Source organism: Fulvia fulva, chromosome 5 (assembly GCF_020509005.1).
Source record: "Fulvia fulva chromosome 5, complete sequence".
Lineage (NCBI taxonomy): Eukaryota > Fungi > Ascomycota > Dothideomycetes > Mycosphaerellales > Mycosphaerellaceae > Fulvia > Fulvia fulva.
This window is the reverse complement of record NC_063016.1, coordinates 1,664,921-1,679,181: the sequence shown is the minus strand read 5'-3', so window position 1 is coordinate 1,679,181 and position 14,261 is coordinate 1,664,921. Positions and strand designations below refer to the sequence as shown.

At 53.2% G+C, this 14,261-nt stretch overlaps 2 protein-coding genes across 2 annotated transcripts; both read left to right on the top strand.

The window, feature by feature from the left end:
• Positions 1-685: 685 nt before the first annotated feature.
• Positions 686-10,396, top strand: CLAFUR5_05821 (Vacuolar protein sorting-associated protein 13; the record flags this gene model as incomplete). Its single annotated transcript, XM_047904969.1, has 1 exon — positions 686-10,396. The coding sequence occupies one exon, from the start codon at positions 686-688 to the stop codon at positions 10,394-10,396; it is 9,711 nt and encodes a 3,236-aa protein (XP_047761823.1).
• Positions 10,397-11,279: 883 nt separating this feature from the next.
• CLAFUR5_05820 (uncharacterized protein) lies at positions 11,280-13,785 on the top strand (the record flags this gene model as incomplete). The annotated part of the gene is made up of 3 exons (XM_047904968.1): positions 11,280-11,733; positions 11,834-12,757; positions 12,839-13,785. 3 exons carry the CDS (start codon positions 11,280-11,282, stop codon positions 13,783-13,785), a joined length of 2,325 nt encoding a protein of 774 aa, XP_047761953.1.
• Positions 13,786-14,261: the final 476 nt, after the last annotated feature.

The window sequence follows — 14,261 nt, the reverse complement described above, 5'->3', positions numbered from 1 at the left end:
TGCAGGCTTATGTAAGGTGACAAGAACCCATCAACGCACACATGTCCATTCATTGAGCACTCGCCTGGTTTCGCGATTGCTTCAAGTGACCGACACGTAACGACTTGCTTGACACTGAAGCATTCGGAGCAGTGTAGGCTTTGCTATACCACAGCATCCATATCATCCCGTCTTCTCCTTCGCGTCGAAGTACATGTATCATGTACAGTATGTTCCTTCACGCGTGCAGCTCAAACGTCCCTGCCAGATGACGTCGATCCGGCGCTTGAGCCACACCTCAAGCTGTTTTCGGGAGGGGCTACCACACGTCTGTTGATGTGCTCCTTCCTGATTCGTAGAACAGCATCGACGTGTCCATCTCCAGCTCTTGGAGAGAAAGTGCATGTGGTGTAGGAGGACAGCAGGAAAGAGCGCGAGTCCACTCCTTTGAGAACGCCACCGACCGTTCCTTCGCCTTGTTGAAGCGTTCATCGTTCACCACCGCGCTCCATCGTCCTCCCTCCACACACACGACTACGGGACATTGGGAGGCTGCCTGAAAGTGCATGTGACGGGCACACGACGGCACTCCACACGCTATAATGAGATAACGAGCCCTCACGACCGATACGACACAATCTCCCTAGCCTCCGTGTACAACCACCTAATACCTCCCGGGCCCGGGTGACGGCCATACACCGCCGCGATGGTGTTGGAGAGCTTGGTGGCCAACCTGTTGAACAGGTTCCTGGGCATGTATGTCCAGAACTTCAACCCGAATCAGCTGAACGTTGGCATCTTGGGCGGAGACGTGAAGCTACGAAACCTCGAGCTGAAACGGGAAGCTCTCGACCAGTTTCACTTGCCACTCAACGTCGTCGAAGGCCACATCAGTTCTCTCATACTGAAGATACCCTGGTCCAATCTACGGGGACAGCCTGTCCGGATCAACATTGAAGATGTCTTCCTTCTTGCCTCGCCGAAGGAGGACCAGGAGTACAATCCAGAGGAAGAGGCGAGGCGAGCACATGCCGTCAAGATGGAGAAGCTGGACAGTGCAGAACTGCTGAAAGAGAGGAACACAGAAGGCATGTCGCAGGCAGAACAGCAGAAACAACAGTCCTTCACCGCCGCTCTGACCACCACTATCATCGACAACGTGCAGATCCAGATCAAGAACGTTCATATTCGCTACGAGGACGCTCTATCTGATCCTGGCCACCCCTTTGCCGCCGGCATCACCCTGCAAGAGTTGAGCGCCGTGTCAACAGATGAGAACTGGAAGCCAACATGGATCCAGAACGCAAGCGCTACCACACATAAGCTTGCCACCCTGGGCTCACTTGCTGTATACTGGGATACGGACACAGAATTGCTGGGCACAGGCACTGGCTCTAAGGACACCAGAGAGGATGCTCCCAGTCACGACGACATCATGAAGAAGCTTAGTGAGCTCATTGTGAAAAGTGATAGCGAGGCCGTCAAGGAGCACCAGTTCATTCTCAAGCCCGTCTCAGGTCGGGCTGGCCTGGAGATGGACAAGACAGGCAAACACGATAGGCCGAAAATGAAGGCACGTCTGCTGTTTAACGAGCTCGGATTTGTTCTAGACGACACACAGTACCGTGATGCGCTCATGCTGGTCGATCTTTTCCATTACTTCATACGGCACCAAGAGTTTCGAAAGTATCAGCCAGACAAGTCGCCGAAAGAAGACCCTCGTGCTTGGTTGCAATTCGCAGGCAAAGCCATTCTGGATCGTATACATGACAAGAACAAGCGTTGGTCGTGGGCCTACTTCGCGGAGAGACGAGATGATCGCAAGCATTACATTCGACTCTTCAAGAAGAAGAAGCGGGAAGAGAAACTCGCCCCAGAGGAGAACAAAGAGCTCGACCGACTCGAACACAAGCTCACGTACGAAGACCTGCGATTTTGGCGATCACTTGCACGAAACGAGTTGCGTAAGGAGGGCGCCCTAAACAAGCCGAAGCCTCAACAGGGTGGCTGGACTTCTTGGATCTGGGGCTCTTCTAACAAGCAGCATGAGGCTTCAGACGATAGCCAAATGACCGAGGACCAGCGCAAAGAGCTGTACGAGGCCATTGAGTTTAACGAAAAGCAGCAGATCACCGAGGCGGTCGATGCTCCGAAAGATGCAATCAAGATGCAGGTTGACATGAACCTGAAGACTGGCAGCTTCACACTCAGACGAGATCCGCACGGCAAGAAGCAGGACATGCTGAAGCTCATGTTTGATGACTTTAGTACAGAGTTGATACAGCGGACAGACTCCATGTTGGTGGACCTGAGTCTAGGCGGTATGCGACTGTACGATGGCTCAACAGAGGGCAATCTCTATGAGCAAATGTTATCTGTCAAGGATGCGCCCCCGGTGGCCGACAAGGATCGCATAAAAGAATTGGCTGACGACGATCAACACGGTGACCAGGATGATGGAGAGGATGATCCCGAAGACGACGATCCGTTCTTCGCAGTGTCTTTCGAGAAGAACCCCATAGACGGTCGAGCCGACACTGCTCTCACAGTCAAGCTGAAAGCTATGGAGGTGGTGTACAATCCGAACTTTGTAGTGCAGGTCACCAAGTTCTTCAAGCCACCCGACAAACACATGGACTCTATTGGAGCCTTGATGGAAACAGCGGGATCGACTGTCGAAGGCTTTCGCCAACAGACCAGAGCTGGGCTCGAGTATGCCTTGCAAGAACACAAAACAATCGACGTACAAATGGATCTTCAGGCGCCTCTCATCATCGTGCCTGATACAGTCACTAAGCAGAGCACGATCTGTCTGATTCTTGATGCAGGTCATATCGCCGTTCGCAGTGAGCTCATAGATCGCGACACGATCAGGGATGTTGAACAGAAGCAGAAGCAGAAGTACACCGATCGGGACTACAAGAAGCTTGAGTCGCTTATGTACGACAAGTTTCGAGTAGATCTCAAAGCTACTCAGGTGCTCATCGGCAGTACCATCGATGAGACGAAAAAGCAGCTCGAAGACGAATCGGAGAACCGCAGCTATCATTTGATTGATCAGATCAACATGGACTTCCAGATCGATACCTGCATTGTGCCAAAGGCGACCGACCTGACAAAGTTCAGGGTGCAAGGGCACCTTCCCGTGCTTCATGCGAAGTTCTCTGACCAGAAGTACAAAGCTTTGATGAAGCTTTTGGACTTTGCAATACCGAAGTTCAATCAGGACGAGCCAACTCAAGCTAGAGAGCGTCCCAAATCAGCTGATGCAGAAAAGCTGAAGGCGAGACGCAAGAGCGAGGCAACAAGACCGCGAGGCAAGTCTTTCCAAGTGTCTGGTCGCAACGACGACCTTGCCCACGAGATTGAGAAGGGTGCCGAAGAGAAGCAGCATGACTTGAAACGCAACAAGGATGCCCACGGCAAAGACACGCCCGAAGTCAACTTGCAACAGCGCAACTTCGAGTTCAAATTTACCGTGGACAAGCTACAAGGCTCATTGTACAAGTCGGACCCAGAGGGCAAGGAACCGGACCGTCTTCTGGTGGCACTGATCGCGGAGTCATTCTATCTTGAGTTTTACCAGCGTGCCTTTGACATGGTGGCCGACGTCAAGCTGAGAAAGCTCGCTGTGGAAGATCACGTCGAGGACAGTCCTGCCGAAGAGTTCAAGAACCTCATCACGAGCGAGGATCTGAAAACGAAGAAGCAGGAAGATCTCTTGAGCATCCATTTCCAGATGGTCAATCCAAACCACCCAGAATTTGAGAGCAAGTACGAAGGTGTCAAGATCAATCTTGATGCGGCCGTGTCGACGATCAACCTTATGGTCACGCGGAAGACATTGCTCACTCTACTCGATTTCGTTATGGTTACGTTCACGGGCGGCGACAGCAACCAACAGCAGATACAATCCGCGAAGGAACACAACGAGGATGAGGAAGAGGAGATAGAGAAGCCTCAGCCGAACCAAGACAAGATCCGCATCCAAGCCAAACTCAACCGTATCGCTGTCATCCTCAATAACGATGGTATCCGTCTAGCCACACTGAGTCTGACATCCGCTGATGTCAATGTCTTTCTCAGCGGCAAAGCTCTGCGAGTTGGAGCCAGACTTGGCGCTCTGGATCTTGTCGACGACATCAACCAGGGTGTTTCTGAGCAATCTGCTCTTCGACAGCTAATCTCTATTCAAGGCGAAGAGCTCGCAGATTTCGCTTACGAGACCTTCGATGCCGAGTCGAAAGACTACCCGGGCCACGACAGCTCGATCTATCTTCGATCTGGCTCGATTAAGATCAACTTTCTCACAGAGCCGTTCCGAAAGATCATGGAGTTTGGTGTCAAGTTTGGCAAAATGCAGGCCATCTTCAATGCTGCTCGGCAGGCGGCTGCAAATCAAGCTAGCAAGGTTCAGGAGTCTGCTAGCAAGATGCACTTCGACATTGTCATTAGCACTCCGATCGTTTCCTTCCCACGCATGGTGGTGACCGAGACTGCGGAACGAGACGTGGTAACGGCGTACTTGGGTGAGATCTACGCGAACAACAAGTTCACTGCGGTCGAGGGCAGCACAGACACAGCCAACAAGCTTTCTGCAGGAATACACAACATTAGGCTCACCTCCGAGTTTCACTACACAGAGGGCAAATCTGAGGAGTTGGAGATGATCGACCAGGTGAACTTGGACTTCAACATCACACAAGTTGAGCACAGGTCTGGGCTCAAGCAGCCTGATATGGAGATCGAAGGCTCCATGTCGAATATGAATCTCAAGTTGACGGAAGCTCAGCTCAAATTCGTCCTGGAACTGTCTCGAAACATTCCCCAAGCTTTTGCACTCGAGGACAGCGAAGAGCTAGAGGAGGAAGCGCACGAAGAGTTACCGGAGCACCTCGTTGAGCCAGGCAAATCTGTTCCGACTGCTGAAGAGAAAAAGTCTGCGGAAGATGCCCCAAGTCAACCTTCCCATCAGGACCCGGAGCTGGGATCAGACAAAGACACCTGGACCAAATTGGATCTTGTCTTCAAGATTGGAGCTGTTGGCTTGGAGCTCATTCAAGGACCGCCCGATGAGCCAGTCGGCGACCTTGAAGCCGCCAGTCTGTCCAAGTTCTCGCTGAACGAGACCAGTGTGAAGCTGCGCATGATCAGTGACGGTGCTCTCGAAAGTGAACTCCTAATACAGTCATTCACCATCACGGATACGAGGAAACAGGAGAAAAACAAGTTCCGCAAGATCATGTCCTTGATCAACACCGATGTGAAGCAACAGTTCATGGCTAGCGTATTGATATCTGGAGGAGATGACAAACACCTCATTGCTTTACTCACCATAGATAGCCCGAGAGTCGTGCTGGCGTTGGACTACCTATTTGCGGTGTCGAACTTTGTACAGGACGGCCTGAAGCAGAACGAGCCGCTTGCTATCGAGGAAGACAGCGACGAGAACGCTGATGGGGAAAAAGCAGACGACGCTAGTGTCTCCACGAAAGAAATCGTCAAGCGAAGAGAGACAGAGCACGAGCAGAACAAACAAGAAGGCCAGAGCGGCAGCGGCATGCAGATCTCCTATCGCGTTAATGTTGTTGATGCGCAGGTCTTACTGATCGCCAATCCTACAATCAGCAATTCCGAAGCGATCGTGCTGGGGACGAAACAGGTACTGGTCTCACAGCAGCACGCCATGACACTACAAGTTGAGAAGATCGGCATGTTTCTCTGCCGCATGGATCAGTTCGAGACCACACGATTACGCATACTGGACGATTTTAGCATACAGACGTCCTTAGACATGCGCTCTTATGGTGAGGATTCTTCCCTTTGCAGCATCCAGGTGGACATCGAGCCGCTCGTGCTGCGCCTGTCCCTTCGGGACATCATGCTCGCTATGCAGATCTTTCAACGAGCATCCGCCATGTCAGCGAGCCAAGATAAAGGCATGGCAGACGAAGGACCCAAGAAGATCGATCAGGTCAAGGCGGCTTCTGCAAAGAGCACGAAGAAGGGCCTCAAATCTGGTGCGAAGTCGACGCAGAAGGTCACCGCAAATACCATCAGCACGAAGAAGACCACGCCGTCCAAGCAGGCCGAAGCAAAGAGTGCCGTTGGATCTGCAGTTCTCAAGCGCGAGGAGATGAAAATCTCTTTGGAAGGTATTCGTGTTGTGCTGATTGGCGACTTGCACGAATTGCCAATGCTGGATTGGAGCGTCCGAAAGTTCGACGTCGATGTGCGTGACTGGACTGGTAACATGACTGCCGATACCAGCATTGACACCTTCTTCAACGTGTACAACTTCTCGAAGTCGGCCTGGGAGCCGCTCATTGAGCCATGGCAGCTTGGTTTCCACATGGCGAAGGAGACAACCCCTGACAAACTATCGCTTGAGCTGTACTCGAGAAAGAGTCTCGAACTCACCATCACAAGTGCCACAATCGCGCTGGCATCCAAATCGGCGACGTTCCTGTCGAGTGAGGAAGACGTGCTATCAAAGCCACGAGGAAATGACGCTCCGTATCGCATTCGAAATTGGACCGGCTTCGATGTTGATGTCTGGGCTAGCTCAGACCACAGTGAAGACGGAGAAGCAGCCAAGCTCGAAGACGGCGAAGAAAAGCCATGGCGTTTCGAGGACCCTACTACCACCCGGGAGACACTTTCCCCAGAAGGTCAGACTGGCATCATTGGCATCCGCCTTGAAGGCAGCGGCTTTGACAGTATCGACCGCATTCGGGTCAGTCGTGAAGGCGAGCAGCTTTATAACTTGAAGCCGCGGAAGGACAAGGTGCAGCACCGCATGCTCGTGGAAGTCAAACTTGGCACAGACAACGTGAAGTACATCACTTTGCGATCGCCCATGCTCGTGGAAAACCACACTCAGATCCCGCTTGAAATCGGCGTCTATAGCCCAGATGAGGGGCATCTCCTCAAGATCGAGAAGATTGCACCGGGCGAGAGCCGACCAGCTCCTGTCGGTGCTGCCTTCATGCACTCGCTGGTCGTACGGCCCGATCAAGGATTCGGCTATACTTGGTCGAACGAGCGTCTGTTCTGGAAAGATTTGCTCAAGCGTCCCGTCCGCACGCTTACCTGCCAGGGCGAGAACAACGATCAGAGTGCACCATTCTACTTCCAGATGCAAGCGTCGTTCGACAAGAACAACCCACTTACCACCGTCTATCCATACATGCGCCTGCGCTTATCGGCGCCAATCGAGGTACAGAATCTTCTTCCCTTCGACTTCAAGTATCGCATCTACGACAAGAACACGAAGAAGGACTGGACCAACTTCTTGCGCAAAGGAGGTGTCAGCCCAGTCCACGTGGTTGAACTGTCACATCTGCTCTTGATGAGCGTTGATATGCAAGACACTCCGTTTAAGAGTAGCGAGTTCGCAATCATCAACACCAACAACGAGAACGACTTCAGGCGCGAGAAAAACATCACTGTCAAGGACAACAACAATTTGGAGTTGCGACTAAAAGTACACTACTACAATGTACCTGACAGCGGCGGTGCATTCAAGATCACCATCTACAGTCCCTACGTGATCCTGAACCGCACTGGTCTTGAGCTTGACATCCGGAGTAAGGCGGCCTATTTTGGTGGTACCAAGTCTGCAGCTGGATCTGGCACATTCGCCGACACTGAAGAAGATGCGCGAAGGGCGACTCCGTTCATGTTCTCGTTCCCCACAGATGATCGCAAGAATCGTGCCCTGATCAAGGTAGGAGACTCTGCCTGGAGTCAGCCGGTTAGTTTCGATGCGATCGGGGCGAACACAGACGTCAAGCTACCTTCAGCCTCTGGTCGCGAGGAGATGCATTGTGGTGTCAGCGTGACTGAGGGTGAAGGCAAGTACAAATTCACGAAGGTCGTTGCGGTCACGCCACGGTTCATAGTGAAGAACAAGCTATCAGAGGAGATACAGATACGGGAACCCGGATCGTCGGAGGCGTCTACCCTAAAGCCAGGAGAGCTGCACCCGTTGCGCTTCTTGAAGCAGACTACAGGGCAACAGTTGAGCCTTTGCTTCCCTGGCGTGAACAACTCTTGGTCATCACCCTTCGACATTGCAAACATGGGCAGCGTCCACGTCAAGCTGGCAAAGACTGGCGAGCGGCAGAAGCTCATTCGTGTGGAGATTCTGATGGAGAATGCAATGATCTATTTGCACTTGAGCCTCGAGACCAAACATTGGCCATTTTCTATGAGAAACGAGAGCGACCAAGAGTTCCTGTTCTGGCAGGCCAACCCCAATGTTGACGAAGATGAAGAGGACAGGAGCTCTGGCTGGAAGCCGATCCGCTACAGGCTACCGCCGAGAAGCATCATGCCATACGCCTGGGACTATCCATCGACCAAGAACAAAACCTTAGTCATCAGCAGTAACGGCAAAGAGCGACACGTGAAGTTGGCAGAGATAGGCAACCTGATACCAATGAGGGTGCCTGCTAAGCAGGGCGAGCCTAACAGGCAAAAGATCATCGACCTCAACGTAGTCGCAGATGGGCCAACGCAGACTCTTGTCATGAGCAATTACAAGCCGCATATGAGCCTGTACAAGCAGAAGCCAGCAGCAGCCAGTCAGTCTACTACTGCAGGCTTCGAGGTCAAAGAGCAGGACACCGACGTTACCATGAGAGCGACCATTCGCTTCGCTGGCATCGGACTGTCTTTGGTCAATTCGCAACTTCGCGAGTTGGTTTATGCCACTTGGAGGGATATCGAACTCAAGTACACAGACTCACCACTTTACCAAACAGTGGCATTGACCATCAAGTGGATACAGATTGATAATCAGCTCTATGGCGGTATCTTCCCGTTGATCTTCTACCCCAGTGTGGTACCCAAGACCGGCAAAGAGATGGAAGTACATCCCATATTCCGGACCACAGTTACCAGAGTCAAGGACGATTCTTATGGCGTCTTGTACATCAAATATGCTACATTCTTGATGCAACAAATGACCATTGAGATCGACGAGGACTTCATCTTCGCGGTCCTTGACTTCACCAAGGTCCCCGGCGCAAGCTGGACCGAAGAAAAGGAAGGTCAGCTTGCACCAGACAGTCTTGAGGTACCAGAACCTACACAGCAGCAAGGAGGACAGGACATCTACTTCGAGCTGTTGCACCTACAGCCGATGCAGTTCGATCTGTCCTTCGTCCGAACCGAGCGAATCAATGCCGAGGATACAGGAAGCTCGTCGAGCAACCCATTCATGTTCGCCGTCAACGTCCTGACCATGTCTATCGGCAACGTCAACGATGCACCGATCCGCTACAATGCTCTCATGCTGGAGAATGCGCGCTTGAGCACTGGTGCTCTGATTGCCAACATACAAAGCCACTACGTACAGGAGAGCTTGCGACAGGTCCACATAGTGATTGGATCTGCTGATTTCTTGGGCAACCCTGTTGGTCTCTTCAACAACATCTCATCTGGTGTGGCGGACATCTTCTACGAGCCGTACCAGGGACTCGTTACCGATCGACCGCAAGACCTCGGAGTCGGCATCGCAAAGGGGGCTAGCAGCTTCGTCAAGAAGTCGGTCTTTGGTCTCAGTGACAGTGTGAGCAAGTTCACTGGCAGCATCAGCAAAGGTCTTGCTGCTGCAAGTATGGACAAGGAGTTCCAGGATGCTCGTCGCATGTCACGATCACGCAACAGGCCAAAGCACGCTCTATACGGTATCACTTCCGGTGGCAACGCCTTCGCGTCCAGTCTGGCAAGCGGTATTGGTGGTCTCGCCAGGCAGCCCATGCAAGGCGCTGAGAAGGAAGGTGCAGCCGGTTTTGTCAAAGGCGTGGGCAAAGGTCTGCTAGGTCTCGCTACCAAGCCTGCCATTGGTGCGTTCGACCTAGCATCCAGCATGGCCGAAGGCGTCCGCAACACAACCACCGTCTTTGACCAAGAAGGCCTCGATCGCGTCCGCCTCACACGTTTCATCGGTATAGATGGCATCGTCCGTCCATACAGCCAACGCGAAGCTCTCGGCCAATTCTGGCTCAGGACCCTCGACAACGGCAAATACTTCAACGAGCAGTACATTGCCCACCTCGAGCTTAACTCAGGCTCGCAGGGCAACCTCTCCAGCCCTACCTGTCCTTCGTCTCCCAGCGGCAGCGGTGGTGCACGCGCAGCACAACAGGCGGAGGCGAGCATGCTGGTGATGATCACGTACAATGCCATTATGCTGGTGAGGGCTAAGCGTCTCACCAGTGAGTGGGAAGTGCCATTGAAGGACATCCAAACGATCAGCAAGGAGAGAACTGGTATGAGTATCATCTTGAAGGGAGGAACCAATGGGCCTTTTGTTCCTATCGCGGACGAGCAGAGCAGGAATTGGTTGTACAAGCAGGTTGCTGTGGCGGTTAATGCGTACAACGATAAGTGGAACGCGAAGGGCTAGGTGGCGAGGCGCGAGGGATGGCATATGGTTGTAGGTGCTGCATGAGTGCTTTCCGGACAACAGTATGACAGCAGACAGTAGCATAGCATAGCATAGTAGCATACAGAGGCGTTTTGATAGGTACCTAGTGCATATTTTCGCAGACTTACACCTCGGCTTTGTTCCTGTTGATTTTCAAGCCGGGTCTCGGCTGCGCGCAACGTGTCTGACATCCCCGATCGGTGGTCAGAGAAGCGAGATATGTGCCATGGCGAGTGTGCATGTGGCCAACAAGGTGGGCCATAGAATGGCATAGATCCTCTTCGCGTGGGCTTCGACATCGTTGGTTACGTGGGGGATGTTCGGTTCCCTTTGCCACACTGTTCAAGGCGTGATCTATGGCTATTGATGATTTCCACAATGTAGCGTCGGATTCACGAGATGACACTTTCATTCACATAACAAATTGTTGAAATCATTGCATGTCATGATAGAAAGAAAGGAGAAGGTCATCAGAAGTGCAGCGAATCTCCACCTAAAACGCATCCCTGCTCGGTAGCCGGCTGCGGGCCCGCCGAGTCTATTCGCTGTACGTTGTCCGTGATGTCCTCCCGCGGATGTGACTGCTTCATCCTGGTCCTGCACACGACAACACCACCGACCGTATTCCTGGATAGCAGAAGATGTACGTCTGACCGAACAGGATTGCTTCGAGGCTATGAAAATATGATGGTGGATGACGAAACTGACTCGAGGGGCAGAATCGCTTTTTTGATCGAGCCGTGCGTGTGAGGAGAGAGATTGCTATCATCTTGAGCACCGATCCACTATCTTGGATCGCAAGGGCAACGTGCTTGGACTTTGTGCTGTGGGAGAGGTTCTGCAGGACCATAAGAGAGGGAGCATGGCTGCAGCGACGGGTACGTACGACACATGGACACCGGATGGCGGCGATGGCGACACGGGCAGCGAGGCATTATTCACCGTCACCCGCACTTTGAGAGACTACATCACCGTCTACATGCGGCCGGGCAGAAGGATATGGACATCATTCCCTACAGACTTTGGCAGCGCGGATGGTCGAAAGGTCGTCATGTTCTGCGCACGCTTCTGCGATCTGCTGTCGGAGGGCTATACTATCCAAGACATAAAGCATTGGTGTGTTGCTTCATCGAAGCGGGAAGTCATGGTCCAGCGCCCACGATCTTATGGTTGGTGGGTGAATGGCGGATGGGAATTCATGAAAGCAGTGCTGGATGAAGCGAATGCCTTGGAACGCAACGGGACATGGACACCAGAGCGCATCGCTTGGGACAAGAAGGAGCCAGAGGGCGCAGTCACCAAGGAAGAGATCAGAGGTTGGCTGCTGGGGGATGATACCCCAAGTCCGGCTCATTGCTCACGCCCCATCCAAGTCCTTCCTCGCTCACGGTCGTTGCTTGCTAACACGATATTTAGAGTACGCTCAGACAGCCTTTTCTCCATCTTCGTCCTTTTCCGCTGCTCGCTCTCCCGACACGGCCTCGCCGATATACCCTGAGCGAGCGATTAGACCACTCCCTCGGAATCGACTGAAGTCGAAGCTCTCGCCAGAGCAAGCGTCCACCATTCAGTTCCCTCCCGAACCACCGCCGATTCCGCCCACCTTGAGCTTCAACATACCCGAGACGAGCGCACCGAACCATCATCGTCATCTCACGAATGGTCACGCACACCGCGACCACGACCACGACCACGACCACGATCACGACCCCGATGACGAGGATTACGACCATTGTCAACACCGTCGTGGACATAGACTAGTCCACCATCACTGCACTTGCCATGAGGACGCTGACAGTGGTGAGGATGAGGTCGAGTTCGATCATCCAGATTATCGCTATCCTCCTGCACCCATGATGACGAATGGCGTCGCGGTTAAGCCGGTGGACTCGCTGCAACGAAGATTGGTGGAAGCTGCCCGCGCATCAGGCAAATCTCCACCAACCGGGTCAACAGCATCTTCTGCGGATGGGTATGAGAGTTTCGAGAACACCAGCAACAAGAAGAAGAGAAAGATTCCGCTGTCAGGAGCCTCGAGCATGCACCAGAGTTCACTCAGCGCCGAGATGGCCAACATGGGCATAAGCAATACACACAGGAACGGCGCACCGGACGATATCTCTGTGCATGGTATGACGGCAGCAGAGCTGGAACAGTATCATGCCCAAGCTGCGCACGCGAGCAATGGAGGCTCAGGGACAGGCATCAGCGGTGCCGGCCGCGGGAGATACGGCCGCCAGGAAGCAAGGCACCGCAAGCCACTCGCCCACGCCGTCAACACCAGCAATCTGCACAACTCGCGACACCCGAATGGCACTGTTCGCAGTGACGATGCAGCAGGTGAGTGCTAACCAAGGTCCAGTTGATGGATGAACCAATCGTGGTTGAATATTTGATGGCTGACGTGATGCTCTTTGTTAGACTCCGGGGTCGAGAACACGGGTGGAATCATATCGCAGGCCATCAAGACGGCTGCAGAGCAAGGGCCTTTGACTCCCGCGGTGAAAGGTCGGGAGAACGTGAGTCTTCTCCAGTCAGCAGCTAGCCTGTCCACCTCCACAACTCCCAAGACACAGTTCACCTTTACCTGCGAATCCGATTCTGCCACTAAGATGGTTGACCAGCATCCCGCCCACGCTGCACCATATGGCACACCCACCCCTCAGCGACATGCCGCAGCGCCGGGGAAGAGTACGCATGGCACCCAGACCACGCCCAGCCACCGAGGGGGCCATCCGCCCATCAACAATGCCGCACGACCGCCGCCACCCCCTGCGAACCATGCACCTCCAACTAGCCATCATCACCAGCAGCAGCATCAACAGCAGCCCGCGCCTTCACCGAAGCCGAGACCCCGTCGAAACCCCACGAGAGAATACGCCCTACAAGCCGCTCAACGGAAGAAGAATCAGCAGTATCAGAACTACCATCATCAGCCCAAGCCCCAAGATGTGTACATATGCATGTTCTGCGAGTATGAAGACATCTACGGCGTGCCGCCCTACGCCCTCATTCGTCAATACGAGATCAAGGATCGTAAAGAGCGCAAGAAGGCTGCCGAGAAGCGCAGATTGCTGGAGAAGGCCAAGATGAAGGGACGCAAGAATAAGAAAGGCGCGAAAGGGAAGAACAATGCCGTTAACAATGCTGCAAACCCAGCACCACCGAACCAACCTCAAAACTACGACCCGAATCTGCCACCTCCAGATGGCGAAGAGTTCTACGATGACGAGGAAGAAGACTATGAGGGTGATGAGTACGATCCGGTCGGAGAGGACGAGGAATTCGATAACGAAGGATACTACCCACCACCACCGGCACCTGCCAGCACCCCAGCGATGCCGCGCCTCGAGAGGGTACCCGGATAGCTCTCAGCGGGCGTTGCGGCGCTAGTCTTGGCCATGCTTCTTCGGTCGTCACTGCCGTACTACCTGCTATTCGTTCACAAAGCTCCAGTCCTCGGCTACGTCTGGCACGCTGTGTTTGGTCGTACTGGTCGAAACAACAGGCGGGATTGGCTGAAGCATGATCGTTGGCTTGATGGATAGTGGTGGCCAGGAGCAGTATCTGGGTACTTGAAAGGTCGTATCTGCCTGCGAACATTATCTTGTACGGCCGTTGTACATATGATGAACCCTTGTTGTTCTTGTTGTTCTGGTTGCAGGAAGAGGTTGGGTCAGCTTCAGCATTTGTTGTCTCTTGTTGCGTTCCGTATTCTGCATTGCATCGCATTGCGTCTGCATTTTCCGGGCGTTCTATACCTCCGCTCATAAAAAGAAAGAAAATGAACAGAAACGTGTAAAGCAGAAACAGGAATTGGAGGAGAGGATTAGGAGGCGAGAAC